This window comes from Tubulanus polymorphus, chromosome 4 (genome assembly GCF_964204645.1).
Source record: "Tubulanus polymorphus chromosome 4, tnTubPoly1.2, whole genome shotgun sequence".
In the NCBI taxonomy this organism is placed as follows: domain Eukaryota; kingdom Metazoa; phylum Nemertea; class Palaeonemertea; order Tubulaniformes; family Tubulanidae; genus Tubulanus; species Tubulanus polymorphus.
Window position 1 is genome coordinate 7,609,222 of NC_134028.1, and position 26,436 is coordinate 7,635,657.

The window sequence follows — 26,436 nt, forward strand, 5'->3', positions numbered from 1 at the left end:
TTTTCAGTAGTATTGTTATTATCACGAGAATAGCCTAGCAGTTTTTACAATCGTTAACGTTTATCACTCAAATTGTACATACCCCGGTACATGTTTTGGGTCTTACGTGGGTGTATGTCGACCGCGACTGCTAGGGACACTGCACGGTGTGCAAAAAATACAATACGTCAGTCGCAAGACCTTCACAGAAATGCATAGAACGTGTGCAACTTGTCGCTGGCAGTCACAGGTCGTAGGTCGATGGGTCTTTGCGACGGTCACCACGCTGAAGGTCGCAGAGAATCTCAAACAGTCGCAAGGCCGCCCTACGCCGGGTTTATGAGTACCACAAAATAACAAGGCTTTTTATTATCCTTCATTATTGAAAATTGCCCATACATTAAATTCTATCAATCAAAGTAGTTGAGTAAGCTTAATAATTTGTTTGAATGTGTTCATGTCATTACATAACCATGAATTGAAAGTATAAGATATGTCTACTAAAACAAGGGGTCCAGGGACACCACTTCCACTCGGGAAGTCATTTGAGATGTTCAACAATATACCCAAACCCATTTTATTTGTAAATGGAAATGATGTCGAAGTAGATTTATGAATATTCTATCTTGAAGTATCTCATCGGACCGCAGGATAGAAAAACCTGAGAGCACAGCAAAATTGTTTGAAATAGTCTGCCCCGGTTTAATAATTACATAATTTCAGGTCTCGAACCGAATGCAGTGCCACCAATATCAACTTCATCGTTTGTCTTCTCGTCACCAGTACTGACGATACTAACTCCGCTGTCATTGTCATCTTTCGTGCCGTGTTCGATATTTTTGTTTGCTCGATGATACAGTACGGCGTCTTTCAGCGGTTTTTTGTTGGTCTCTGGAAGCCAGATGAGGACAAATATGGCCGTTGTAATGGCCAGAAATGTATACATCACATACGGAACAACCCAGTGGCTCACTTCACCCTGAAAACAAATAGAACTCAGCTTTATCTACAGCTAAAATCTTTCCAATTATGTCAAATTATAGAATATACATGGATACACACGACGTAGGCTAATTGAGGGGCAATAATGCCACCAATCCTTGCTGCCATGCTTGCTGCGGCACAACCCAGACTTCTGCAATCAAAAAGTGTACAATTTCGAGCAAATGTTATATGGGCAAAACGGGAGGAACAAACATAATGTCATAACGATATAGTATGCCAGATAGTATACAGTAATCGCAGACTTCGATCCCTCGGTAAGATTTTTTTTTAAAGATTTTAGAACGACCAAAGAACTGTTTTTCATAAATACAAACCTCATAACTGTGGGATAGAGTTCGGCTGAGTAGATCGCGGCTAAAATCCAACAGGAAATAGCCCCTCCTTTGCCGACTAGCGCAGCCACTGTTACAAGTACTCCCAATTCCTCTTTCTTGCCGAGAATTCCTATGATGACTACCGTTAACAAACAGGTACATGGTAAACTCATGTAGGCAAAAAATGACCTTCTTCGACCAAATCTGGAATTTAGAAAATGATTTATGTTTCAGAAGACTTCAAAAATTATCCTGATGTGGTTTTCAATCATTTGATTTTGATGAATGTCGGATGAGTTTCACTATATCAGTCTTTGCGAATATGTATTCATACTGAAGTCAGTTACAAAGATGTTATTACTTCATGGGACAGTCATAGCTCATCCTATGTATGTGCAATGCACGTATGTCCTAGGCATGAATCAATGATCCTGGAATGAAGTATGACGATTATGACGAAACACAAGGCATTACCTGTTTCCGACGTAGATAACGCTCCAAGCAAACGGCGTAGAAACAGCTGAACTTATAACTGAATTCAAGAAGACCGTGCCCTTAAATGTACTGTACATGCTACTGACTCCGTAAGCGACGGAAGAACATGAATACCTGAAGCAAAGGTTGAAAAGCGAGTGTTGCAGAAGTTTTAAGGTTAGAGCGTATACAATGGATTTAAGGACTATCGTTAATCATGATTAAGCATTTAGATCGTAACAACTTCACCGAATTGATGGAGGTTTGAAACAACAAAAGACATAACATCAACCCGTTGTGACGCGGTAAAACTTCGCAATGAATCGCAAAAGAAGAGGAAAATGGAAGTAAAATGGAGTAGAGAAAGAAAAGTAGAAAATATAAGTCCCACAATCACAAAGCCGAAATAAGAATATTGTAATGTTGGAATTTATTAATAATCCGAATTTTTGATTTTCCACAAGAAACCATCGTCAGGAAGGACGACGAAGGATGATTTTCAATAAATCGTAACATAGCGATATTTTAAGTTTTTCAGCTTTGTGATTGTAGGATCCGATTCTGTTACTCACCAGCAATACATGATAACAAATGTCTGTATGGCTAACTCTTTGGTTCGAAAAAGATCTAGATAACTGTGACGTTTTCCCTCGGTTTGTTCGTTCAAATCTTGAGCCGCGATGGCTCGCAACAGACGCATATCGGGAACGCCAGTTTTGTTCACTCGCGCCATCCATCTGATTATTTCCTCCGCCTCCTCGAATCGACCTTTCATTGTCAGCCATCTCACACTCTCGGGGACGTAACTGTGACAATCGAAATAAGTTCAAGCGTTCAATACCCGCGATCACACGGAGACGATTTGACTCAAATTGGCACGGATCAAACTTGAGTCAAATTTGGACCGTGCCTAATTAGAAAGCGCGTTCACACGTAAACCACTCACTCGATACTAAACAATGCTTAAACAAACCAAGGCACTTCCAGAACCAGTTGCAATTCAAACGCAATAATTTGACCCGTGCTAAAATCTGACTCCGGCCTGGTCGGACATTTTTGGTCGCGCCATATTTAGCCACCAGTGTGAACTGTTATTCTGGACCAAATGTAGCACGTGCTTAAGATGCTCGTGTGATCGCTGCTAATGTTCGCAACGGTATACAACTAGTAATAATTAGCATGTTCTTGTTTTACGTCAAAATTCAAAATTGAATTATCCTTTTTCCATTGGTAATGAATTTTTATTTCACGTTTAAAATGTATAGTTATCAAAAAAGCTTTTTTTATTCAACTGAAAAACCATATCACATTTGAATCCAAATTAATTTTTTTTCAAAATTATTTCATTGATCGCATAGCATATAATAGCGGGACTTCATACTTACAAAATAACAGCTGGGATAATAGGGGTGAACATCGCACCGCAAATATAAGTCACGTGTCTCCAGTCACGTGTCAGGTAAGCCATCAAGGACATCGTCGCCATGCCGAATCCGTACAGGCCAAACGAACCACAGAACGTGCGCCATTTGGGACCAATGAATTCCATGGGAAGTGTGAAACAAATGTTCAACGTTCCACCTAGCATAGTTAATCAAAATAGAAAATGCATGATTGATTAGAATTGATTTGAAAAAAAACATTTCCGTCATATTTACCAGGTACGCAAAATGACGAAAACTTTGTGTTTTGTAAATGACTAGTTAGACATACAAACTACTCGAAAAAAGAATCAATTTCCCTAGAAGTAAGTGATTGAACTGATAGTTTTTGAAATGGTTATGAATAAACGCACTACGTATTTACAAAAACTGTTATTCTTAGGCGGAATTTCAAAGGCTGTGGCGAAAACCTCATGAACCATGGACTAGGCCCTCAAAAACGACCAAATATATATATCTGAACTTCGATAGAACTTTCGTTTTCAAATGTTATGTTACGTGATAATGAATTTTATCTTTGGTAGTAAGATATCGCAGATATGTCAGATATGTTTGCGCTTTCCGATAAACAAAGTCACGTATATTTCCCAATCAGAATGCTACGTACGTACGAACGACGTCGTCAGTATCACAGGATTTTGACAAATTATCTTAATGTTCTGAGAGACGTTTGATACATATCTTTATGTTATCATACGTGGCTATCCGATTCGAATCGTTTGAATAGCGATAGCATTTCTTGGAATATGAATACTTTATTTGATCAAGTCCGGTTCTGACCTGTTTTGACAAAATGGGGTACTAAGGCATTTTATTATTTTACCGCTCAATCATTGTCTATATCATTTGATAGGTATACATACATATATAAATTCAAAGATTAGAATTTCTGAAGTGGTTCAAAAAACCGGCTTTATAGACCTGAATTAATACCGTGATAAGTTTAACCATATACTTTAGAAAAGGACGACGGTTTAACGCATACCCAAGAAGAATCCCGTGAAAGTACGTATGACGACGTACATGGGCCAGCTGATGGAAAAACCAACGATTATTTGAGTGGCCATCATCAAAGTGCACATCGTTAGCAATGTTTTCTTTCGACCGAGCCAATCAGCGATGTAACCAGTTAACATTGCACCGAAAAGAACTCCAATCATTTGAATACTGACAGACAGCTGTGGTTGATAGTCGTAATCACAAACCAGATCATACTGAAAACGAAAATGCATTCTTCGGTTTTTCAACAGTAAATTTTACAAAACTAAAAAAAAAAGATTATCATAGCATATTGTCGGCGTTTGGTGAGGGTTAGAACTTGTATCAAGAGCGAAACGAGCCACTGCCGAGCTTTCTTGAGGAGCAGTTCTATTTCATGAAAAAGGCACTTCTATCCGTTTAAAGGTGCACTTACCTATTGAAAAAGGACGGATCGTAATTGTTTGAATAAATCATTTGTGAATGGATTACTTTTCATTTTCAAAAAAATAGGAAAATTGTATCCAGATTTAGAAAATCTTGCAAAGTTTTTGATAATGACTCTTTGAAGGGCGAATTTGAAAATTCTAGTACCATGATTCTGATCTGATACCATGTTTCTCTTAATCGGTCGGGTCATGTTATAAACTGCGAAAAAATTGTAATCAGCTCTATGGCTGTTATGGTAATCTTGTTTATCAGTTTAAAAAAGTAATGTACAGGGTACATAGCCGGTCAGCCGGGTCAACTTTTAAGCTCAGTAGAAAGGAGAAATGAGGTATCAATCTTTATAGCCTTAGTCAAGTTTCTAACCGTCGCTCCCGAATCAACGTTCTTAGGGTGAACCGTAAAATCGTCTGGTATTCAGATGCTAAATTAGCTTTTGAATTGCACACGAACTTACCTCGGATACTGTGGAGACCATCGAAGCGGTGGTATCGTACTGAAATCGAACACAGCGGGAACCGTTCTCCGAGGCGCACATCTTCACCGTGTTATTGGGCAGCGTGGAATTGTCCAAAAACTGCGCGCACGACCAGAGCGGAGATATCGTGGAAAACACGAATAACATCATCGCCTGTCCTGTCGATAAATCCATCAATGTCAGAATCGAAAACACGCGGATTTGAAATGGTCCGAAGTGGCCTAACACATCGAGTATCTGCTCGAAATGAACTTCAGATTCAGCTTTACTTTCATCATCGCTGCCGTATCCATCAGCTTTATTCTCGAAATGATTGGAGGTTGTTGCGTCGAAAATATTTGCAGAATCGGGACTTTCGTTTGAACTGACCATTTTTACAACTTCTTCGGTAGGCTAAATCAACCGACTTGAAATCAGCATATAAATCAATCACAATCACTATCTACGCTTGCACCATGTATGTCTGCCTTCATACAATTTGACCGAATGATAAAAGTTATTGAGTAATATAAATATAAGCTGATCAATTTAGTCTTTGGCCGGGTCAAGTGAAATAGAGATTCGCTTAATCATTTATTTTTCACTCTAATGTGAAGTATTTTTCCTCCAATTCGAAGTTGAACAATTCATTCATGTAAAATGTACTAAATGATTTGTTCTGGCTTACTAGAATTAAGATGTCCACAGCCAAACCCCTCCCCTTTTTCAAAAAGTCCTAAGTTCATGACCCCCTCGCCCGTGGACGTCTTATATGGACAGTCCGTTCTCTTGGAAACTGGAATTTGCGAGGTGAAAGAAAACTTAACGCTGGCACCATCTGTGATTAAGGGTAGAAGAACAGATTAAGTTCAGCAGCTACTCGTAGGTCACAAGCGATAGAAATCTGTCCACAAATATTATAAAACTCATCACACAAGTTCGATTTAATTTATCCATAAGAAAAAAATATATATTCTTTTTTCGATAACAACATTCTTATCCTACATCAAGGATCTTAACAAACGATCAATAAGTACATATACGGAAACTTGGCAGTGAACCACGAATCATTAGAGGCTCATTAGACCCAAAATGAGGTAAAAATTTCTGTAAGGTAAAAAAAACAAAAAATAATGACAAAACGATTACAAAATTATTCATTCAACTCAGTTTATTCAGAATAAATGAGAAAAACCCAAAAAATCATAAGACAGAATTTGTCCAAATTAAGCAAGGGTTGATAACTAATCTATTTTCCAATTTTGTCCAAGTGAGGCAAAGTTAGTAAAATACATGCCAATTTCGAAGTTTTTCAAGGTTTTGTTCACTGTATTCATATTCTGCCCTAGTTAAGCTCGGTTATAGTATACCATTTTGTCCAGTGTTTAGTGTATGCCAATATGCTGAAGTAAATCAAGGCTGAAGTTAATCAAGGCAAACTTAAGCTTAGCAAGGCTTAATTAACTGCATTCTTAATTTTCATAATAGACCAAGTTGGAATTTACCGTATTCCAATTCTACAAATTAAGCAAGGCACAAGCTTAACTTTAACATTCAACTCACGAGATAATATTGGCGGAAACTTGGGGATCATTTATAAACCATATAAACAAAATTCTTTCAGTTTTATCCATGAAAATTAACTTGCACCAATGGTTGTTATACGGAAGAACGCGGTTGCTCCTGACCACTCGGGACTAGTGAAATTAATCTGGTTTATGAGAAATCTGGATTAAACATCATATTTACACACTTAAAGACGGACCGCACCTTAAACCGAACTGGATTAAACGGAATTATTCTAATATTCCGACACTGACTACGCTATCTCCGCGTAGAAACAACTGATTGACGTGACGTTCGATACATTTACCCCAGCGATTCGGCAACGCGATCGTTTTACGACACCACGGATCGTGATAGTTCGGAACGACGGTCCCGACCGCCGCAGGACGTTTCGGCTTATCGTCCGATTTCTCAGCGACATTATGATTATCGTCGCGGTTATCATTCAGCTTTTCCATTTCGACAGAATTGACCTCGGCCATCCTCATAAATTCGGGATTAGTCGTGAATGATTCGACCGACGTCTGAAACAAAACATCGGATGAGGTCCGAGTTTCCGTGAGATCTGACCGATGTTTTCGAGTCCGTTCGATCGAAAGTGAAGAACTTTTCTCGGTACCGGATAAATCTAGAAGTTCGCTACGAAACTGCTTTAGCTTATTTGAAAGCGCGGCTAAATCGACCTGTTCCGAGTTTGTATTATCATAGACACGTAATTCCAGCTGCGGATTGTCAGAAGCCACCGGAACGTGGGGATAGCACGGAGCAGAATTCGTAGACATGCCGGGGTCAACTGGCTCCTGAAAATAAATAAAATTTCCTTGTAAATTGATAAAAGATTGCGATTCAGTTCATCCACGTAATTCTATCTACGGTAAACATTTCTTAAAACTATCAAATCAAAGGGCTGTTTCGCAGAAAGACTTTAAAGTTTCATAAGTCTTGATAACACAATACACTGGAATGAGAAGTCAGCTACAGGTCATCGGCTTATGTAATCAGAACTTCTTGATCCAGGTCCACATTTCCGAGTCAGTTTATCAAACCCGAAAGAAATTTATCATCGATCATCTCAGACACATGTATTGTATCAAAATCTAGCTCACAAGTGTCACACGGGCTTAACCCAATATTCTAAAAGATTGGCAAAAACGAGTTTTCATTTAAGATATTGCATAAACATGTACTACTCACTAGATTCGTCTGCTTCTGGTTATTAGCTGGTTTCTGTCGGTCAGGTTTCTTTCGAAACGGTTTCACATAGATTTCATCGACATCGACCATCGCCTACAAAGACGAGTTATAATTTCATACAGTGAATTATTACCACTTGATAAATAAAGAATCAGTCTTGATGATGATATACTCTACTCTGAATGATTATTCTATACAGGAAAAGCATACCAGATTCCAGTATTTGTCAAAAGCAACGATGTATCCAAGGCAATATCCTCTGAGCTGCCGAGCGCCGCGGGTCCAAACTTTTACGCGTAATCTCTCCTGAAGAGCTGTATACAAAACACTTATTGGGCCTTTTATATCTGAAAAAGTGGTTGAAAAAACACAAATCTTTTTAATTGAAGTCTATGTAACCTGAAAAACCTACGCTTTCAATCTAAATCTTATCATTTACCTTGCATACGTGTTAAAACGTTGCGAAGTTGAGTTCCCTGTTTCAGTTTTGCTCTAGGATTAGTCGGTATGAGACCGACGCCTAACACAGTCGTACGAGGGGCTGGTTTACTTTTAACTGCTGTAGCCTTGGACAAACTCTCGTTACTCACAGAGGACACATCAGTCTTTCCCTCAGTTGAAACCTTTGACTCGGAAGAAAGGCCGACTGAGGTTGGGAACAGAATGCCGACAGATTTATCGAACAAGGTATTCAATTTCACTTTACAGGAGTCTAAAAACGTGGATGCATTTTCGATTTGAGACATCGCCGGTGTACGGAATAGCTGCTTTAACCGTTGTTGACAGAGATCGGAATATTTTTGTAATTTAACAGGCAAATCAGGACCTGCAATGTGATGCACACGCATCTGGAATGAATTCATTAAATCATTGGTTACATCTGACATTTGTCCGTACAAATAGTCCAACACAAGCTGACAGTGACACTTATTTCTTTCATCAACTGATGACTGTTCATTTCGTTTCTCATGTATTGAGCAGTGATTGTCGAAAATATAGTTGAGCACGAAGTGGCATGAATCACTTGCATCCAAAGGCTGAATCTCAGATATAAAGTGTCGATCGGTCTTGTTTTCAATTTCAGATTGATTTTTTGATTTCATATGATCATCGTCAATTTGTGCTTCCATCGTCTTTTTACATTTCAATTTCTCTGTATCTGCAGTTTCTTGACCAGTATGCTCTTTTCTTCTGCATATACTTTTCTGTTCTTGCAATTGAGCCTTTGAATGCTCATTCACTTCTTTTAATTTCACATTCTTTTTACCAGAATGACAATCTTCTCTACTATTTTCATGAGCTGACGGTATTCTTTCACTTTCCCTTTTTCTTCTATCATAGTCACCAGAATGTCGCCGCGGTGGCTCCACTTGATTTTCCACCATACATGATGAACTAGAACATTTTTTATGTGATCTTTCATATGCACTACCATGTAAACCTGTCCTTTCTCTCCCTCCCTCAATCTCTTTCACTCTATCACTTTTAGGAATACTTCCACGTCTTTCACTTCTACTTTTAGATGATGGACTAGAACCTTTTTCATTTGGCCTTTCATGTTTTTCACCATCTAAACCTGTCCTTTCTCTCCCTTCCTCAATCTCTTTCACTCTATCAATACTTTTTGTACTCCCACCTCGGCTTCCATGTCTTTCACTTCTACTTCTAGATGATAAACTAGAACCTTTTTCATTTGACCTTTCATAGTGTTTACTATCTGAACTTCTTTCTCTCTCATTCTCAATCTGTTTCACTCTATCACTACTTCTAGGAGTACTCCCACCTCGGCTTCCATGTCTTTCTCTTCTACTTCTAGATGATGGACTAGAACGTTTTTCATTTGACCTTTCATGTTTTTCACCATCTAAACCTCTCCTTTCTCTCTCATCCTCAATCTGTTTCACTCTATCACTACTTCTAGGAGCACTGCCGCCTAGGCTCCTGTGTCTTTCTCTTTTACTCCTAGATGATAGGCTAGAACCTTTTTCATTTGACCTTTCCTGTTTTTCACTATCTAAACCTCCCCTTTCACTCCTTTCCTCGATGTCTTTCGCTCTATCACTATTTCCAGGAGTACTGCCACTTCGGCTTCCGTGTCTATCACTTCTACGTCTAGATGATGGAGTAGACCCTCTTTCATTTGACCTTTCATGTTTTTGACAATCTAAACCTCTCCTTTCCTTCTCTTCCACAATCAGTTTAACTCTATCACTACTTCTAGGAGTACTGCCACCTCGGCTTCCGTGTCTATCACTTCTACATCTAGGCCTATCAGATCTTTCATCTGAATATCTCCTTCGCCGCTGGATCTCATCTCTTTCTTTTCTCATCTCTTTTCTACCACTGGGACGGTCACCTGAATGCCTGCGCTGTGGAGCATTTTCTCGATCCCTTTCTTCCCTAGTTCTAGAAGTCTGCTTATCCAAACATTCCTTTCGCCTGTCTTCCCTTATATCAATCTTTCTACCGGATTTTTCTTCTGGTTCACATTTATGCTTTTCAGCATGTTTTTGCCTCCGTTCTCTAGTACTAGAATGTCTTCTTGGCTCATTAACACATTTTTCTTCTCTTTTTCGGTCACTTTCATGTTTCCTTGGCTTAATCTCATCTGTTTCCTGCCTATGGCTTCCGGTTCTTCTATCTGTTCTTTTACTCATATCTCTTGTACCTGAATGTCTGCTGCCTTCACGGTTTCTAGGCTCACTTTGGCGACTACGAATCTCCTTTTCATTTGACGGTATACTTCTATCAATATCACCTCTCCTAGATTTGTGACTTTTTTCTTCCGGTGGATCTCTTCTCTGACTCTTATCAACATCATGTCTTCTTACACTTTCTTTATGATCTTTATGCTTCTTCTCTTTCCTATGATCACTTCTTTTTCTGTCAGGTCTCTCAGCACTGTGCTCCTTTCTTCCCCTTCTTCGATCACTTCTTTCATCCATATTTACTTCTTTGTCCTTTTTACTAAACTTATTATCACAGTCATCCTTGTTCATATGGACATAATCTTTAGACCTATTCAAATTCATTGTTTCAGTACATGGCTCACTTTTGGTTTCTGTTACACTTTTCTCGCAGCTCTCAAAATCATGACTGCTTAACTCATTACATTTTTCCTCCTTCGAGAAGTTCAATTCATGAACTGACGACCTACGTTTGCTCGGTGATTCGGGTATCAGTCTTTCTGCCGATTTTCGACCCATTTCATGCACCGAAGATCGCCTGTTGTGTACTTTTTTCACACGACAAATCAAAACATGCTCGGATACCGATTGATATTTAGTTACGTTCGAGGAGCTGATTGGTGTTGGTAACCTAAGATCAAGTTCACCTTTACAATGTCTCAGCGGAATATCCATCAATACATTATCCAAATTTTTTGGAGTTTGAGCATCACTTTCTCCAGCGCAAATTTTTTCATGTTCAGTTGATTCAAAACTTACATGGATGTCTTTACTTTTATTACAAGTTGCAATTTCAAAATGATTAACCTTACTTTCGCTTGCGCTCATAGAATCACCTGAACAATGCAGACGATTAGCAATGGCTTTCGTTCCGTTACTTTCAAAGTTCACATCAGTTGTTTCCGTGACCACATTTTGCTGTTCAGGAGATTCACTTTCGCTGATATCGGGAGATTCAATTTCATCGACTGTTTTAATATTCTCACTACGCTCCAAATTCATACCGAATACTTCGTCCATCGACAAACTGTCTGAGTCATCTTTAGAAGTTGATGACCGGTCCGAACTGTTTGATGAAGATGAGGAATAATTCCAATCATCAGTTTGGGAGTTATCACCATCAGTTTGAGAGTCCTCACCACCAGCACGTTCCATCTCATCCACCGAAGAGTAAGAATCATAGTCCAACTCTGTGTCTGATGAATCCTTTCCCCTTTTCGTCTTAGAGTTCTCTTCAGATGTCGAAACCTCCATGCTCGACCTGCAACTTTTGTCCGAGCTCATGGATACATCTGCATCATCTATATTCACATTAGCGATGATACCCTGCAATAAAAACAAAGCCATCGATAAATCATAAGCAAAATTGAGATGAAGAGAAAAATTATTTGTTGGAGTCTCACCAGAAATGAAAATTCAATTAGGCCTATTGCGGTCAATGAGAACTTGAAAATTGTCAATGACTTATCTTACTATAGTCTGAATACCAGATGTTGTTACGGTTCCCGTTGTTTGAGGAACAACGACTTTTAGATAGTTACCTGATTGTTGGTGGTAGGCCTAAGCTTTTAAAATCGGATGGGCTTGTTTGTGAAAATACCCGATTGTGAATCTAAACCACAGACAGGTTACTGATTAGGCCTACACAGCAGGCTAATCTTTCGCCAAACTGAAAGCTGATTGATTTTGATTAGTAAAAATATCTGAAGGTTACCTCAAGTTTTGCATGTTTGGAGGATGAGTCTCCATCAGTTTCGTCCACAATTGTATCATCTAAAGATGGAGGCATGCCTTCGACAACTGCTGACGATTCAGGTAAAACAGCTGTACTATCAACTGCAGCAGTGTCGTCATCCTCTGTTTCCATCATTGCTTCATCGGAATAATTCTCATCATATTCCGCTTCAAATTCATCATCGCATACGTCATAATCCAAACAAATATCGTCAGCAGCACCAGTTGTAGTGGTAGCTTCTTGTCTTCTCTTTCTCGGACTGGGCCCTACCACGGGTTTTCTGCCTCTTTCCCCACCTCCCATCTTTAAATCATTCATTCTCGGGTTACTTGACATCTTAAAAGGTGCTAAGACCGCCTCGATACTCGCTAGCTGCCACAAAGAATTCTATTTGCCAATAATTTTGAGCTACGCGCCTTTCGAAAAATTTTCCATGGGCGCCGCCATCTTGATATGTCAGTGGCGGAACATTTCGAAGTGCTTAAGTTTCCTAGAAGAAATTGGAGCATATTTTCCACGGCTGTAATCTAACAAAAAACATTTCCAACGGTTAAAACAGATAACTGCAACTGTAGAGACTGGTCTGCATGTGCCAATATTTAGAATGATTGTTTGATTGGACAATATAGCGCTGAGTGTAATTCAAAAGTTTGTTCCGTAACTCATTCATAGGCCTTGGATACATGACGCTATCGACTCCACATTTTGACATTTCCTCGGCCAAAAATGCCTCCCAAAGGGAAGAAAAAGGGAAAGAAGGGCAAGAAAGGAAAAAAGGGTTCAGCTAAACCTGGTTCTACAGCACCGGGTACACCTGGAACACCAGCTGATGATATATTTCAGGATAAAGAAGAACTTTTGCAGAAAGAGTAAGTCTATTTCTAAAATCAATTCAATAGCATTTTATTCTCTTGTAAGTCTTGCGTTCAAGTCAAGTTCAAGATACAAGTCTTCTACATGAAACAAACTAATTCATCAGAGAAAGTTAAAGTGTAATTATTTTGTGTAGGAGACTTATAAGTCTGAGTGAATATCTGTGATTGTTGGCCAACCCGATGGCGATGAATTCAAGATTTATATTAGAGAGCGATTTCAAAATGTTCTTATTTCAGGCTTGATCAGTTAACAGGTGATTTGGCATCTGTGAAGAACAAAGTCCAAGAACTGTATCCTTCTCATTCAAAAAAATCTAGCAGAAAAATCGATCCTATAACTGGCATAATTTGTTTTGTTTTCCTTGAATAATTTTTTCCTGATTTAGTCGTCAAGAAAATGATTGGTTGCAACAAGAAGCGCATAAAACTAGGATTGAAAGTGTGAGTTTACAACAAACTTCACCGCTTTGAATCTTTATGATCAATTGCGATGAAAATATCACTCTCAAATCATCGAAGTCAAATCATCGAAAATGGGCTAATTGGTTATTCGGATTTATTTGTAGCATGAATATATGAGTTACATGGAGAAAAAAACTGCAAAACGACAAACAACAATTATATCCCTGAGTGACCAGAATCAGAAAGAAATCAACGACATATTAGCCGAGAAGAACGCAATGATCGATGAATTCGCTGACAAGAAACAAGGTACCAAGAATTACCATTAATAAGACATTGTATCCGTGTCGTGGCGATAAGATAAAGGGAATTTCACAATAATAATGAAAAAATAGAGTCTGAAACTGTTTCCTTTCACCACTGTCACCACTAGGATTCGAACCCATGAACCCTGGATGACTGAGTGTATTGTTACGACATCTGATGGGTGCCGGGTACCCCATTAAACAGTATTAACTAATCAAATTCCAACCCATTCGAATTGGTATATTTCCACTTTGCTGGTTTTGGTTGTCAAAATTTCACCATGAAATTCATAATACATTTTTGTTGTGTGTTTCAGAACTTCAAAACCAGATTTTTGAAAAGGAAAATTTGCTCCGTAAAACAATTGACGAACTCGATGATTTACAAGAATATAAGGTAGGCCTAAATATTCCTATCATATATTGCTGCCAATTATTATACCACAGTATATTCTGCTCTGCGTTCCTGCTTGAGATCATCTGATTTTGTCCTAAGTACAGAGCCATACCTAGAATTTGAATTTTGGGGGCTTAGATTCCTGAAAAAGGGCTGTTCTTTCGGACAATAGTAATTGCGAAAAGGACACTTTTCCAAAATTTCTGGCGGGCAATTGTTGCTACCCCCTACAATGTGTAGCACTTTACAAATCGGACGATGATTATCTTTTAGTTCTTCTTTTTTCTACTTTTCGCGACAGAATTTACAAAAAGAACAAGTTGCTCGGATTAAAGATCTGGAGAAGGAAGTCATGTCGATGAGAGCGATTCATTCCGATACGATTCAACAGTTAAAGGCTAAATTCCTGAAAGAGAAACAAGAATTTCAGGTCGAATCTGAACAGAAAATTCAGCTGATGGCAAAGCAAGCTAATAAAGTATGTATGAAACCTTGAAGCTACATGTATTTCCTCGAGTTGCGTGGAGTAAGTTGAGCAGGTCCGTAGTCAGCCCCCTCATGTCTTTGAGGAAGGGTCAATTTTCCTGAAAGTGGAACTCTTTTTGAGGTACCCACGTAAATGTCACGTCCTGGGAGTACTCTCAGAGAAAAGTTTAGAAATTAGAAAAGATGCAAAGAGAAGCAATTTCTTTCACAACTTTTAGTATATTTGGGGTGGAAATTTTGCTTCTTTTTCCAACAATTCGGCCTCAAGTCAAGAAAGTTTTGAAGCATGTGCATATTGTGAATGAAAATGAATGAAAAAGTGTTACAAATGAGTGAAAGTTTTGAAATCAAAACTCTTTCTTAAGGCCAGCATCCGGGTGGAACTTAGTCAATGAGCGGGTTCTGTACCCCTCCCCTAAATACAGGCCTGTTGAGGATTAAAAAAAATTTTAAAAATCTGTTTTCTGTTTACAGGATGCGTTCTCTTGTTTGAACGACCACACGAATCGTATCAAATTAGAAAATCGTAAACTACGCCACGAACTGTTAAAACTGATACAACAAACGCGAGCGTTACACGAGCATCGACGTTACCTCGAGGACCAACACAAGCAGCTCGTACGCGAGCAGCAGTACGCGCATGATTTACAGAAAATACGCTCGACTCGACAGCACAAAGTTCTGCACTCGTTCGGAATTATCGACGACGACGGGAATGAAATCTCGTCGGAGACGGCAGAAAGTCCGGCGATAACTCTCGAAACGCATCACAGTTGATTATAATTTTTCGTCTATACAGAAGTGAATTCTCGTCGTGTCAGCGAAGATGGCGACGGTTTCTTGAATACAACTGAAGGAATCGACCTCTTTTTAAAGAATTTTTCTAAAATCTGGGACTACCACACATTTTCATGTAGCAGTCAATTATTTCGCCGAACCATAGGCAAATTGTGAAGTTGTGCAATGAAGTTGATCAGTTCAAACTGGTTTTTTACAGTCAGGATCTTCATCGCAGTCTCTTTCAACTGACTGAGATATTTTCGATCCATATGTGTCGGTCATATTGTTAGATGTTAAAAGGTTTTATGGAAATCAAATGATTAACTGGTTGCTATTAAACATTTTCTGCATATCTAGAATGCTGAATAGAAATTCCGTCCTGTATATTATATATATATATATATGTATGTATGTATGTATGTATATATATACATATACATATACATACACATACACATACACATACACATACACATACACATACACATACACATACACATATACATATACATATACATATATATATATATATATATATATATATATATATATATATATATATATATATATATATATATATCAATTGTTTGATTTTTGTTGTAAAATTATTGTTATTTCCAATAAAGTCTTGCCTACAAGTATAGAGCTTCTTCTACACATATACACATATATTATTTTCGGTCCTTTCAAAAGTTCCTATCTATCTTGTAAAACATTTCCATCAACGGAGAGGTATTCTTGATTGAAACGTTTCGGTTTCCCCGGAGAGAACGTACTCAATATTTCCAAATATTTGCAGTGGCGGTATCGTAGAAAAAATATCGACTTTTGAATCAGTTGACTGGATACGGAGCTTCGAAAAATGAGATATATCTTGGCGTTTACAACGAGCTTATAGGGTAATTCTGAAGGAATGTAAAGGATATTTGCAGTGGATCATTCGGGGAAAAGATCGGTTTATGGATCAGATGATCGGATATGGAGCTTCGAAAGAGGTTTACGGCAAGCTTATAAGGTAATTCTGACTGACTACTCCAAACTGTTATTTCCGCGTATCACCCACCAATTAGAAACCATCAATCTTGAGCAAGAATTATGTCCAAAATGATTTAAAGACCAACAACTAGATTGGTGAAAACATGAATCTCCAATTCAATCTAAAATCATCCGAAAAGCACGTCCCAGGGGATATTATTCTTAAAGATATCCTTCCATTGGTTCAGTTTGTCCGGTGTAGCCAGCAGTTTTTGAATGGTTTTATCGAGAATCTGCGTCACTTTACTATTCGATTTGTGTTCGTCGTCGTATTTATGGTGATGTTGCCCGAAACATTTGGCAGCTTCCCTGTCGCATTCGCAAACGGTTCGCTCGCACAATTCAGTTTCTGGATCATTCGCTGAAAATGTGCATAATTTTCAAAATCAAGTCGGATTTTAAAATACCCAGAGAATAGTCAGTCAAATGATTACTATTATCGTAATATCCCGAGCCATATTTTGCTTTGAATATGCAGCTGGTACTTCAATTTGAATACTAGTTTCAAGATCTAGATAAGACTTTATCAATTTGATAGGGATATTCATAATTTTATTCATAACACCCAACCCTTTATACTTTACACCACAATGGAAACTTACTGCAAGTGATATTTCCTTCGTTCGTCTCGTATTCATAATACGTCAAATAAGGCGCTTGTAAGTAGAAGAAAGTCTTGCATTCGTTTCTCCAAACTCGTCGATAACACAAATCATGAATCATACAACACCTGATAAAACACAGTTAATCTCTTGATTATTTTACAGAAGTTCTATCAGTTTTGAATATTCCATGCACTCTATATAAAGTATTGCGTTTATAATTAGAGGCAGTGTTGTTGTATCGATTATAGAATATAGTTGCAGACTACCTAATTCTGCCTCAAGAACATGTACGGTACTTTCTTGATTGAATGAACGAACTAAAACATTCCAAGAAATTAACAAATCTGGCTTAAGTATCTGTGGTGGGTGAGGCTTTAACAATAAGTTCATTTAAAAAAGATTTCCCTCTAGCCCTGGAAGGGTTGTCCTGAATCTTTCGGGGACAATTAGGGTTTTTCGCCGGCAACTATCCCCCGCCGCTGGGGTTTCCCCCTGACAATTGTGAGTTGAGTTGAATCTACGGGTAAGTGAATGAGAACGGACTATGCTGCAGCAGGCCAAGCCTAATACGCCACGAACCTGTCAATGTCATCAACTGGCGTACCATCTCCTCCTCGACCACACCATCCGCCGTAGTTATTAAAATGATGAGGCTCCCGTCCAGTTGTTATGCTTATCATATCGGCAAATTGTTCTAAGCGCCTTTTCACTAATGATACACCACGTGCCTCTTCGAATAATATACATAATCATTATATCAATAAATAAAGCCTAAATACGAATAAATAAGTGATCATCGAAATTTTTGTTTTTGAAAACTTGAGATAGGACTCGCAAGTTACCTTGTATTGGAAACCCAACGATACATAAAACGCAAAAAGCAACTAGGTTCCCGGTGGTGGCCATGACTGAACAAAGGTATCCACTGACTGAAAAGTGAAGAGAAAAATTAACTTAAACCTGGCGTAAATTCCACTGTTTTTCGAAAGTCTGTGTTTAAAGGCGCCCACTCACTCCGCGGTGTCTCCCTGGCCTGCATTTGAACAACTCTAACATATACTCTACCGCTGCAGTTCACCAGACGAAAAAGATAACACGACTAATTGATGACGTAGGCACATAAAATCAGATGGTAGCCAATTACCGGTATACATTTTAGCTGTTCAATTCACACGGTTCATTTGAAATTCTATCCCATCCATATTTGACGAGGATCCCATCCATATTCGTATATATTTGATGATAATACAGAGCCTAGAGCATGAGTTTCCATTTTCCACGTCTCCAGAACGAATCGGTCATTCCTGAGGATCTGGATGGTCGCCGAATATGGCCATGGTCTGATGTGTGGTCAGCGGGGTGAGGAGAGATGGGTGTTGTTCAAAAACCTTTGAACTTGGACCAGAAAATATATTCGTCATAACTAATGTTTGTTATAACCAGTGAAATTATAAAAAAATGTCCTATTTAGGACGAAATTCTAGGGTTGCAATAACCGATTGTCATATTTTATTAGGTCGCTGTAGATAACGAGTTTCCTGAAGGCTTTCCGCCATTGATGGTGCTGATGGCTGTTTGTCTGGAGTTTTCAGCAACGTAAGTAAGCGAACACTCGCTCAATGTGCCCACGGTAAGGAGCGGGGTGGAGTTCCTGTACGTGGAAAACATGCTCATGAGCTCTGCCGATGGTTACACGCGTCACGACTGCCCGGGGTCCAATCTTAGCGCCAGTCGTCGGCGGAGGATACTGTGTCGCCTAGTTAGTTACCTAATCGTTGGTGGTAATTTATAATCGGATGGGCTTGACCGAGATGACACAGACAGGTTACTGACTATGTGCCGCCCGGCTATCGCGACAAGCCCCTTGGTTGGAAAACGGATGGATATTTCTATCTAGTGGATGGAGTTTCCGAAGGAATAGGCTCCAAAAATAGATTATATTATGTGACACAGAAATCAGAATTTGGAGTACGGAGTCCAAGTACCGGCTTTTAGCGATTTCAAGTCCAACAACCGGTTATTACTATCCACAAGTACCTCCGCGATAAACAAAATAACTAAATTTCATTTAAATAGTCTGCACCTCGAAAATATCCTAAATATTCATGTATTTTACAATATGAGCTGTCTACTAGATTGTTGATTACATTTTCTAAAGTCGGAATGGCCATTTGTTTGTGAAAATATCCTATCTGTGAACCTAAAGACCACAGGTCAATGTACTTTGACTTCTTTGACTTTGTCTTTAGTACACACACACAACGACAGAAAACAAAAAATGGATTTCATTCCTTTGTTTATTGGTTATGTCATTGCTAGTATTTGTTTTGCAATAATCTATGCTCTGGCTGATCAACCGTTCATGAAAACTGGTTTGATTGGAAGATTACGATTCTACACAGTGAAGGTATTGACACTATTGATTGACACCAAGCTTTGCCTCCTGACCGGTAGGCCTACTTGACACTGACATGTCATAAGTCTGAACATGAGACAATTGCAAAGTTGATGAACCCCTAGTTAGTTAATCGTTGCTGGTAAGCTTTTATAATCGGATGAGCTTATACTTTGTTAAAATATCTGATCGTAAAACTAAACCACAGACAGGTTACTCCCAAACCCCCCAGCTAATCCACTGTGAAATAGGTTTGTGATTGATTGGACCGCCCTAACTATTTTATGTAAAATCGGGTGGATGAGCAGTTCATCCAATTGATTGATGGCTGCGTTACACCAGGGCCCTACTTATAGTGGTTTCGGGAGCTTCCATCATACGACAACCCCTGAAACGAAGCTGTTTCTAAATCAAGTTATTTTTTCTATATTTTCAGACTATTCAATTTGTTTTCCCAAGGTGGTTTCGAGATTTTGTCGATGGCATGATTGTGCGAATTTTCTACAAACGGTAAAATGATTGTCCAATGTCTATTTTTTGTCTAAGATCAATTTTTTTTGGATATTCCCCATAATCTTTTTATTTGAAAACATACCCCAAAACTTATCTAAATACAACCAGAGAAACTGCGCAGTCCAAATAAGTCGTCGTTTTTATGCTCATTTTGCACGATATTGAAGGATTGCTAAATAGTCTTCTTTAACTCATTTGAATCGGAGAAAAGAGACTCCATTTTATGAACTAAATCAAATTAAACAAAAGGTTTCAATGCCTATCATTTGAAATTATTTTCAAATCATCAAAAATCATGGTTTGTAGGCACGGAAACACAGGATAGTCTCAGCTCCGACGACAAGAAGCCTGACTGTAACATGCAAACTTTTCCATTTCTATTGCAGGAATCCGATATTCCAGTGCATGTATCTGATGATTTGTTTTTCCGGTTATTTCGTACTGATCGTCGACGTAATTCCGTTTCTCTACGCGTTTCACCCGAACGAGAATCACGTCGCGTTGCCGGCGATACTGTTCATCGTCTGTAAGTCTCTGTACGCCGTGTGCTGTATCAGCGATCCCGGAGTCATCACGGCCGACAGCGTTAAACTGTATGAACAAGCGTATCCGTACGACGAAACGTTCTATAAATCCGGCGTGAAATGCGCGACGTGTAAAATACCGAAACCCGCGCGATCAAAACACTGCTGTAAGTTTCATCTTTTAAGATTTCGAGTATAGGGCCAGTTGGTTAAAAGTCGGTTTGAGTTTACTAGCTGAATAGTTGACGTACCGTATAGTGAACATTTAAAAGACCATTGGTCCACAGTATTTATCAGGGGCCAGTTGCTCAAAAGTTAGTTGGACTAAACCAGTGGATAGTTGACATAGTGACAATTAAAACTTTGAATAAACAAAGTTAACTGAATTAGCTTCAATATTACAACCCCAGTTATTTCTTAACGAGAAACTGGTGATGCCTTTGAACTGAAATTCAATAAAAGGATACAGTCAATACCTGATATACCGCCCTCCCATATACCGCCACCCCGCCTACTGCCAGGTTTTCTCAATGAACATCTCTATACAAATACAAATAGTAAAATACCTCAGATATACTGCCATGCTCTCTATACAGGCGTGGGTCAAGAGGGGGTTTCAGGGGTCATGACCCCTAAGCTACCAAAAAAAAATTTAATTGTTTTCTTGAAGAAATGTACTCAAGACAAAGTGGGTGGACAGCACCACATAACCAGTACCATATCATCTCATGTTTGGCCAAACAATAAGCCGTATAGGCCCCTAATCATTAGAGATTTTAGTCAGCAGGTGTTTAACATTAACATTTTTTATGAACCCCTCCTGGAAAACCCTGGATCCACGCCTGCTATACTGCCAAAATCGTTCTGCACCGATGTGAGTGGTATATCGGGGGTTTACTGTTTACTGTATTTACCTTTCACATTTTACAAATCAAAATACACATATTCCATAGAGGCCTATTCTTGATCATTTCATTGTATATTTTCAGCGAGGTGCGACAGATGCATTTATAAATTCGACCATCACTGTATCTGGACGAACAGTTGCATCGGGGGTAAAAACTGTGGTTTATTCTTCGTGTTTCTGATATCATTGTGTACGATGAACATAAACGGTATCGTCATGCCGACGCGCGTTTTAAACGAAATCGTCGATCGTAAGAGGCTGTGGAGCGCGCGGTATGTCGATGACGATGGCGTCACTCGTCCCGTTACATTCTGGATTTTGATTCAGGTACCGGTATAACCTTTATTTTTCGTGGAGACATTTTCTCAACATTATCAATAGTTTTCGGCAATTTTCGATTATAAACTTTCATTCTTCTAAAACAATGTGGGCTGTTTTTTAAAGATCAGTTTTAACTGTAATGATCCCTGGGGCCAGTTTCCTGTTTTACAATTGTATTGACGTCTGTTGTCTTTTAACCCTGGCGCTAACTCCAATTTTCAATTGAGTTAGCCCCCTCAGTTAAAAATGATTCCAGTCTATAAAATTGGACCCAGGGCCTTAGTTTCACAAAAAGGATTTATCTTAAATCGAGTTAACACACTGAATTATTGATGAAGAAATCAAATCAATTTATTAAAGTTTAGTTTTCTATGAAACTAAGCCCTGTGTTAATGTGAACTTTAACCCCAGGGTTTAAAATCTAATTTGCATAAGTCAAATGTCAGTGGAGCATTTTGATTGAATGAAATTATTTCCAATTGGATTTGTGCTTTCTTTTACATAAATCATGAAAGTTTACTTGATTGGGTAAGTCACAGATGGGGTGGTTGGTGGTTTACTAGAAGTCAATTCCAGTCTACAAAATACCTTACAGATTGTTTTTTGGCATATCATATAGCCCTACCCATTTTCGAAATATGCAACAATTGACATCGAGAGTTAAGCAAGAGAGGTGTCAGAATCTAGATAAGATATAGATTTTACTATACATTTTATGTTTTTTTGCGCTTCTTTTGCAGCATTTGTTTATGCATTATCCCAGAATGGTTTTCATGGTTGTCGCGTTGACGGCAGTTACGTCGTTGATAGTCGGATTTACTGTGTACCACGTCTTACTAACGTTCGTGAATCAAACGACGAATGAACGTTACCGAATCGCTCGTTTGACGACCGACGATTCGACGTTCCAAAATCCGTATAACAAGGGAATCGTCATTAATCTCGGCGAAGCGTTCCGGCCGCAAACCGTGCTCGACCGCGCGTCGCGTCGATTGATACGTGAAATACCACCGAAGCGAAATCGTCTTCTCGAAAAAGAGGAAAAACCGAATAAACTTAGAAATGTTTCCCAACAGAAAACAAAATCAAAACGACATTGAAACATTTGCTCGAAAGTATCTTTCTTTAATATTTTGTAATCAAAATTTAATGTTTAGTTCTGTGCTCTGTTTCCTGAAATTTTGCGATGAAGTTTTCAATACAATGTAAGTTATGCAAATTCAAACGAAATTTTACCTGCATTTATAAGTTTACGATGGTCTAGTCTTTTGTTTTTCGTCTATTTATGTACACTGTATTTTGACTTTTTGTAATTGTTTTGTGCACTGAGCGATTGTGATTTTTGTGGAGCATTAACTAATGAATTTTAAATCGAATACGTTGTCAGTCCCAGTTTGCGCTTAACATTTTTGGTCAAAGAGAGTTGAATAGTTGTGCAGATGTTACTAACTAAAATCCGGCAGGCTCAATGCTTTAGACAGGGTTGTTTTCAATGCAAGACGATAATCGCAGATTTGTTGCTGGGAACCTGGTTTATTCTTATGGATCTTGAAAGTCTGGGCAGTGCTTTGTACAAAAATTGCCTCGGTTGTTTTCTGATCTCTGAAGACAAGAAAACGAATACAAGATTTTAACTAAACTAAACTCTGATCACTAACATGAACTCTCTCGCTTGGTCACAAAGCTAAAAGAAATTGTTTCTCCATGTTATCTGAAGTGTCTCATCTCAAAGTAGTTTTGGAGGGGAATTTGATAAAACGTCGCTTACTTATTGAAAAATGGATTCCCTGGCAACAACTGTGTTGTTGTTAAATAAAATATGCTTTTTGAGGAAAATTATAGGCTATTGCTGTGAATGCAATATGTATATTTTAAGCTACTGTAATAAATACTTAAATGGACCTTGTAACTAGTCTACTCGGAAAACCTTTTGTAAACGGCTTGGCATTCGTCAACTAGGATAAATGTTTTAATATTTATAGTTTAAGCTAATTAATGTACTCTGTTTCAAATTATTCGTAATTTTTAAGCATATCAGTATCTGGAAGATTACATATCATCATTCCACATATATATATATATATAATTCTTAAAAAGTTGTCGACTCAATAATATAGGGCCCCAACCAACCATCCCCAATGCACCCATGCATTTAGTTGAAGAGTATTTCCTATTTTAACCAATGCAATAATTCAGCCAGTGATATGATGTAGATATAATTCATGTGTAGTTAGGCGGTAATTTGCTTATGTGAACCTCACCAATGTACAAATATGTTTTGTTATGTATTGAAGTGTATCCAGCTTTGCGCTTTTTGTATGTTATGTATTTTCTAAGTAGTCTTCGACATTTGATGTCTAAGAAAATAATAAATTTGTTTATTGCAATAAAGAGAAATGTTTTGTTGATGGCGACAATTGAAGTTTATAAGATTTTTCTTCTGTTCAAGCACTTCCAGTTCCATCATGGAAGCTTAGTGGTCATCTAGATTATACGTACATGGCAGGGTGTCCACTGAAAACCTTGAAAACTCTGGGAATCAGAAGAATCTAGGAAAAAAAGTCAGGGAAAACTCGTGGAATTTTATAGATTTTACTAAAACCTTGGAAAAAACTCAGAGAATCCGGATAATGCTATTGACCACGTGTTTCTTTATCAGTACATGATTCGCTGAAAAATGAATAAATTGTAACATTTTAAACCTAGAAATTTCTCTGATTCACTTAGGGAATTTTGTGTATCACAGGGAAAACGCGGGGATTTGTAAATGCCGGAAAGTGCCCGCCCTGCATGGTTCCGTGGACCAGTGGAATTCACCGAAAAGCGTTCTCTCATACAGGTGTCAATCTGCTTATAGGACTAACTCTCTTGGACGTTGATCACCGTACCAATCTACCATTTTCCACACCTCGCATGTATTCATGGCTTCACATACAGCTTTTTATCTAAAAAAGAATATACAAATCTATGATTGAAATCTGAGGCGGATCCATGCTCCTCAGTCCTCCCTTATCCCTCCTTTCAGGATCGGTCGCAGAGGAGAATCGCATCACGTCGCAAGGGCGAGCAAAGCCCACCTTTAATCAACACAAAGCGATCGAATATTGGTGGAGGGTTCCTCCGGTAGATACCTGCATGCGAAAAAAAAATCAGACGAAGCCTTGTGACCGTATTAATCGTTTGTCTGCCTCCGATCGTCTAGTAGGCGTGTATTCAGACTAGGCATAAGCTACGCGCCGCCAACCGCGCGGGTTTTTCTCTTCAAATTGAGTTTAGTAAAAAAAAAAGTAATTTCGTTTTTGATCACCTATACATATACATATATGTATAATAGAATTCGCTTTGTACATGTGATTATTGTTTCGTAGGCTTTCGATAGCATATCTCCTAAATGCGTCCGGTAATTCAGATTGTGCAGTGCCGATGCTTTCAGCGAATTTTCAGAAGGTGGGTGAAAAATCTTTCGTTAATCCATGGTTTTCAGCTAACTCGCTGTTTATTTTTGAAATAAGGAGTTTTTATATTCCAGAGCTATGATATATTTGGTTTTGTTTGCCATCATTTTAACAGGTTCGTAAATTCTTAATAACATATTTTTTCGTTTTCCGTAGGCCTATATAGTTACTCCAATATTATCATTTTGATATACACACAATAAGGAATCAGCCTTAAGTTATCTCCTCTTATCTGCAGAATGCGCAGATTCATCATCAGTGAAAAATAATGTGACAAATCCTGATTATGAACTGTGTCAGCCAGATCAGCTCACCAGTATGATAAGGATGAAAACTGGGCGAGAGCCGATAGCCAGTTTTAACAATTACGGGAACTGGTGCGGCGCTGGTGGAAGTGGAAAACCTGTCGATGAAATTGATAAGTAAGCTGAAAAGCCATTGTCAATATTCTTCTTGATCTGTTTAGCAGGCATTTCTGAGATCATGTTTTTATCGTGTTTTCAGTTGCTGTAGGACGCACGACCACTGTTACGATAGTTTATCGGGTGACGTTTGTAGGTCGTGGATGAATTTGAAAGTCTACTTCACAAAGTATAAATGGATCGATAAAGAGAACAAGATCGTTTGCAGTTAGGTTTATTTTGTAAATTCTAAGAACTTTCAGACCTCCCTGGTCATTTTCAATAATCACCCTTCGTAATTTGGTAGACCCATAGACACGACATCCAACATCGCAGTCGTCTGCGATGACGTCGACACGTGTGTTATGACGCCGAAAATGTTTGTAATGTTGTCGTTGACTTCAGCATTGCCGGGGATCCTGAGTAAGGGGAAGCCAGTCTTTTCTAATTGAATATCATTTGACGTTTTATCCTAATCAGTCTCGTTTTACTTTTAGTCGATGATCCGCAGACGGAGCCCTGCCGATATCAGCTATGTAGGTGTGATAGGGCGGTATCCATTTGTTTGGACAAGTGGAATCAGTTTTACCACAAGATATTCAAGTCGACAAAAACCGATTTCATAACTGATATACTCATCGCCGCTAGATCATGTTTAATCAAGACTTTCTTTTGAGCTTTAAAATTTAAATCTATAGATATAGTCTATAGTATCTAGTAGACCTAGTAGACCCTAAGGCCTTTTTATTACCTGAGT

The 26,436-nt window shown here is 38.5% G+C and overlaps 6 protein-coding genes across 7 annotated transcripts; 2 read left to right on the plus strand and 4 right to left on the minus strand.

Moving 5' to 3' along the window:
* Positions 1-7: 7 nt before the first annotated feature.
* On the minus strand, positions 8-5,590 carry LOC141904613 (solute carrier family 22 member 15-like). Its single transcript, XM_074793227.1, has 8 exons — positions 5,097-5,590; positions 4,200-4,428; positions 3,158-3,353; positions 2,345-2,578; positions 1,773-1,907; positions 1,299-1,502; positions 1,042-1,114; positions 8-958 (listed from the first exon to the last, which is right to left on the minus strand). Exons 1-8 carry the CDS (start codon positions 5,487-5,489, stop codon positions 689-691), a joined length of 1,734 nt encoding a protein of 577 aa, XP_074649328.1. The 5' UTR covers positions 5,490-5,590; the 3' UTR covers positions 8-688.
* Positions 5,591-6,082: 492 nt separating this feature from the next.
* Positions 6,083-9,033, minus strand: LOC141903857 (uncharacterized). 2 transcript variants are annotated; one of them, XM_074792207.1, is made up of 5 exons: positions 8,296-9,033; positions 8,067-8,203; positions 7,857-7,949; positions 6,867-7,462; positions 6,083-6,499 (listed from the first exon to the last, which is right to left on the minus strand). In XM_074792207.1, exons 1-4 carry the CDS (start codon positions 8,984-8,986, stop codon positions 6,893-6,895), a joined length of 1,491 nt encoding a protein of 496 aa, XP_074648308.1. In that variant the 5' UTR covers positions 8,987-9,033; the 3' UTR covers positions 6,083-6,499; positions 6,867-6,892. The 2 variants fall into 2 exon arrangements, with proteins under 2 accessions (XP_074648308.1, XP_074648307.1); XM_074792206.1 differs by having other exon boundaries at positions 6,083-7,462.
* A 429-nt stretch (positions 9,034-9,462) lies between these two features.
* Positions 9,463-12,581, minus strand: LOC141903509 (uncharacterized). The gene is made up of 3 exons (XM_074791632.1): positions 12,258-12,581; positions 9,640-11,869; positions 9,463-9,521 (listed from the first exon to the last, which is right to left on the minus strand). Exons 1-3 carry the CDS (start codon positions 12,579-12,581, stop codon positions 9,463-9,465), a joined length of 2,613 nt encoding a protein of 870 aa, XP_074647733.1.
* Positions 12,582-12,962: 381 nt separating this feature from the next.
* On the plus strand, positions 12,963-15,901 carry LOC141904004 (coiled-coil domain-containing protein 166-like). Its single transcript, XM_074792437.1, has 7 exons — positions 12,963-13,147; positions 13,391-13,444; positions 13,540-13,594; positions 13,720-13,864; positions 14,178-14,257; positions 14,559-14,735; positions 15,218-15,901. The coding sequence occupies exons 1-7, from the start codon at positions 13,005-13,007 to the stop codon at positions 15,518-15,520; spliced, it is 957 nt and encodes a 318-aa protein (XP_074648538.1). The 5' UTR covers positions 12,963-13,004; the 3' UTR covers positions 15,521-15,901.
* A 761-nt stretch (positions 15,902-16,662) lies between these two features.
* On the minus strand, positions 16,663-18,211 carry LOC141904635 (acidic phospholipase A2 Cc1-PLA2-like). The gene is made up of 5 exons (XM_074793262.1): positions 18,178-18,211; positions 18,006-18,092; positions 17,743-17,893; positions 17,161-17,288; positions 16,663-16,919 (listed from the first exon to the last, which is right to left on the minus strand). The coding sequence occupies exons 1-5, from the start codon at positions 18,200-18,202 to the stop codon at positions 16,687-16,689; spliced, it is 624 nt and encodes a 207-aa protein (XP_074649363.1). The 5' UTR covers positions 18,203-18,211; the 3' UTR covers positions 16,663-16,686.
* A 1,230-nt stretch (positions 18,212-19,441) lies between these two features.
* On the plus strand, positions 19,442-22,923 carry LOC141903511 (palmitoyltransferase ZDHHC4-like). Its single transcript, XM_074791635.1, has 5 exons — positions 19,442-19,570; positions 19,995-20,068; positions 20,458-20,762; positions 21,585-21,829; positions 22,564-22,923. The coding sequence occupies exons 1-5, from the start codon at positions 19,442-19,444 to the stop codon at positions 22,921-22,923; spliced, it is 1,113 nt and encodes a 370-aa protein (XP_074647736.1).
* Positions 22,924-26,436: the final 3,513 nt, after the last annotated feature.

Excerpts from the sequence above, each read along its gene's own strand:
- LOC141904613 (XM_074793227.1), bottom strand. The coding sequence starts at position 5,489 with ATGGTCAGTTCAAACGAAAGTCCCGATTCTGCAAATATTTTCGACGCA. Across the intron at positions 4,429-5,096 it reads TGGTCTCCACAGTATCCGAG|TATGATCTGGTTTGTGATTA; the intron begins GTAAGTTCGTGT and ends TTTCGTTTTCAG. Across the intron at positions 1,908-2,344 it reads TTTGTTATCATGTATTGCTG|GTATTCATGTTCTTCCGTCG; the intron begins GTGAGTAACAGA and ends CCTTTGCTTCAG.
- LOC141903857 (XM_074792207.1), bottom strand. The coding sequence starts at position 8,986 with ATGGAAGCACAAATTGACGATGATCATATGAAATCAAAAAATCAATCT. Across the intron at positions 8,204-8,295 it reads CGTTTTAACACGTATGCAAG|ATATAAAAGGCCCAATAAGT; the intron begins GTAAATGATAAG and ends CCACTTTTTCAG. Across the intron at positions 7,463-7,856 it reads ACCAGAAGCAGACGAATCTA|GAGCCAGTTGACCCCGGCAT; the intron begins GTGAGTAGTACA and ends ATTTATTTTCAG.
- LOC141903509 (XM_074791632.1), bottom strand. The coding sequence starts at position 12,581 with ATGGGAGGTGGGGAAAGAGGCAGAAAACCCGTGGTAGGGCCCAGTCCG. Across the intron at positions 11,870-12,257 it reads CCAAACATGCAAAACTTGAG|GGTATCATCGCTAATGTGAA; the intron begins GTAACCTTCAGA and ends TTTTTATTGCAG. Across the intron at positions 9,522-9,639 it reads AGAAAGACATGGAAGCCGAG|AAGTAGAAGTGAAAGACATG; the intron begins GTGGGAGTACTC and ends TTTATCATCTAG.
- LOC141904004 (XM_074792437.1), top strand. The coding sequence starts at position 13,005 with ATGCCTCCCAAAGGGAAGAAAAAGGGAAAGAAGGGCAAGAAAGGAAAA. Across the intron at positions 13,148-13,390 it reads GAAGAACTTTTGCAGAAAGA|GCTTGATCAGTTAACAGGTG; the intron begins GTAAGTCTATTT and ends TTCTTATTTCAG. Across the intron at positions 13,595-13,719 it reads ATAAAACTAGGATTGAAAGT|CATGAATATATGAGTTACAT; the intron begins GTGAGTTTACAA and ends ATTTATTTGTAG.
- LOC141904635 (XM_074793262.1), bottom strand. The coding sequence starts at position 18,202 with ATGCAGGCCAGGGAGACACCGCGGA. Across the intron at positions 17,289-17,742 it reads CCAGTTGATGACATTGACAG|GTGTTGTATGATTCATGATT; the intron begins GTTCGTGGCGTA and ends GTGTTTTATCAG. Across the intron at positions 16,920-17,160 it reads CGAAGGAAATATCACTTGCA|CGAATGATCCAGAAACTGAA; the intron begins GTAAGTTTCCAT and ends GCACATTTTCAG.
- LOC141903511 (XM_074791635.1), top strand. The coding sequence starts at position 19,442 with ATGGATTTCATTCCTTTGTTTATTGGTTATGTCATTGCTAGTATTTGT. Across the intron at positions 19,571-19,994 it reads TACGATTCTACACAGTGAAG|ACTATTCAATTTGTTTTCCC; the intron begins GTATTGACACTA and ends CTATATTTTCAG. Across the intron at positions 21,830-22,563 it reads CATTCTGGATTTTGATTCAG|CATTTGTTTATGCATTATCC; the intron begins GTACCGGTATAA and ends CTTCTTTTGCAG.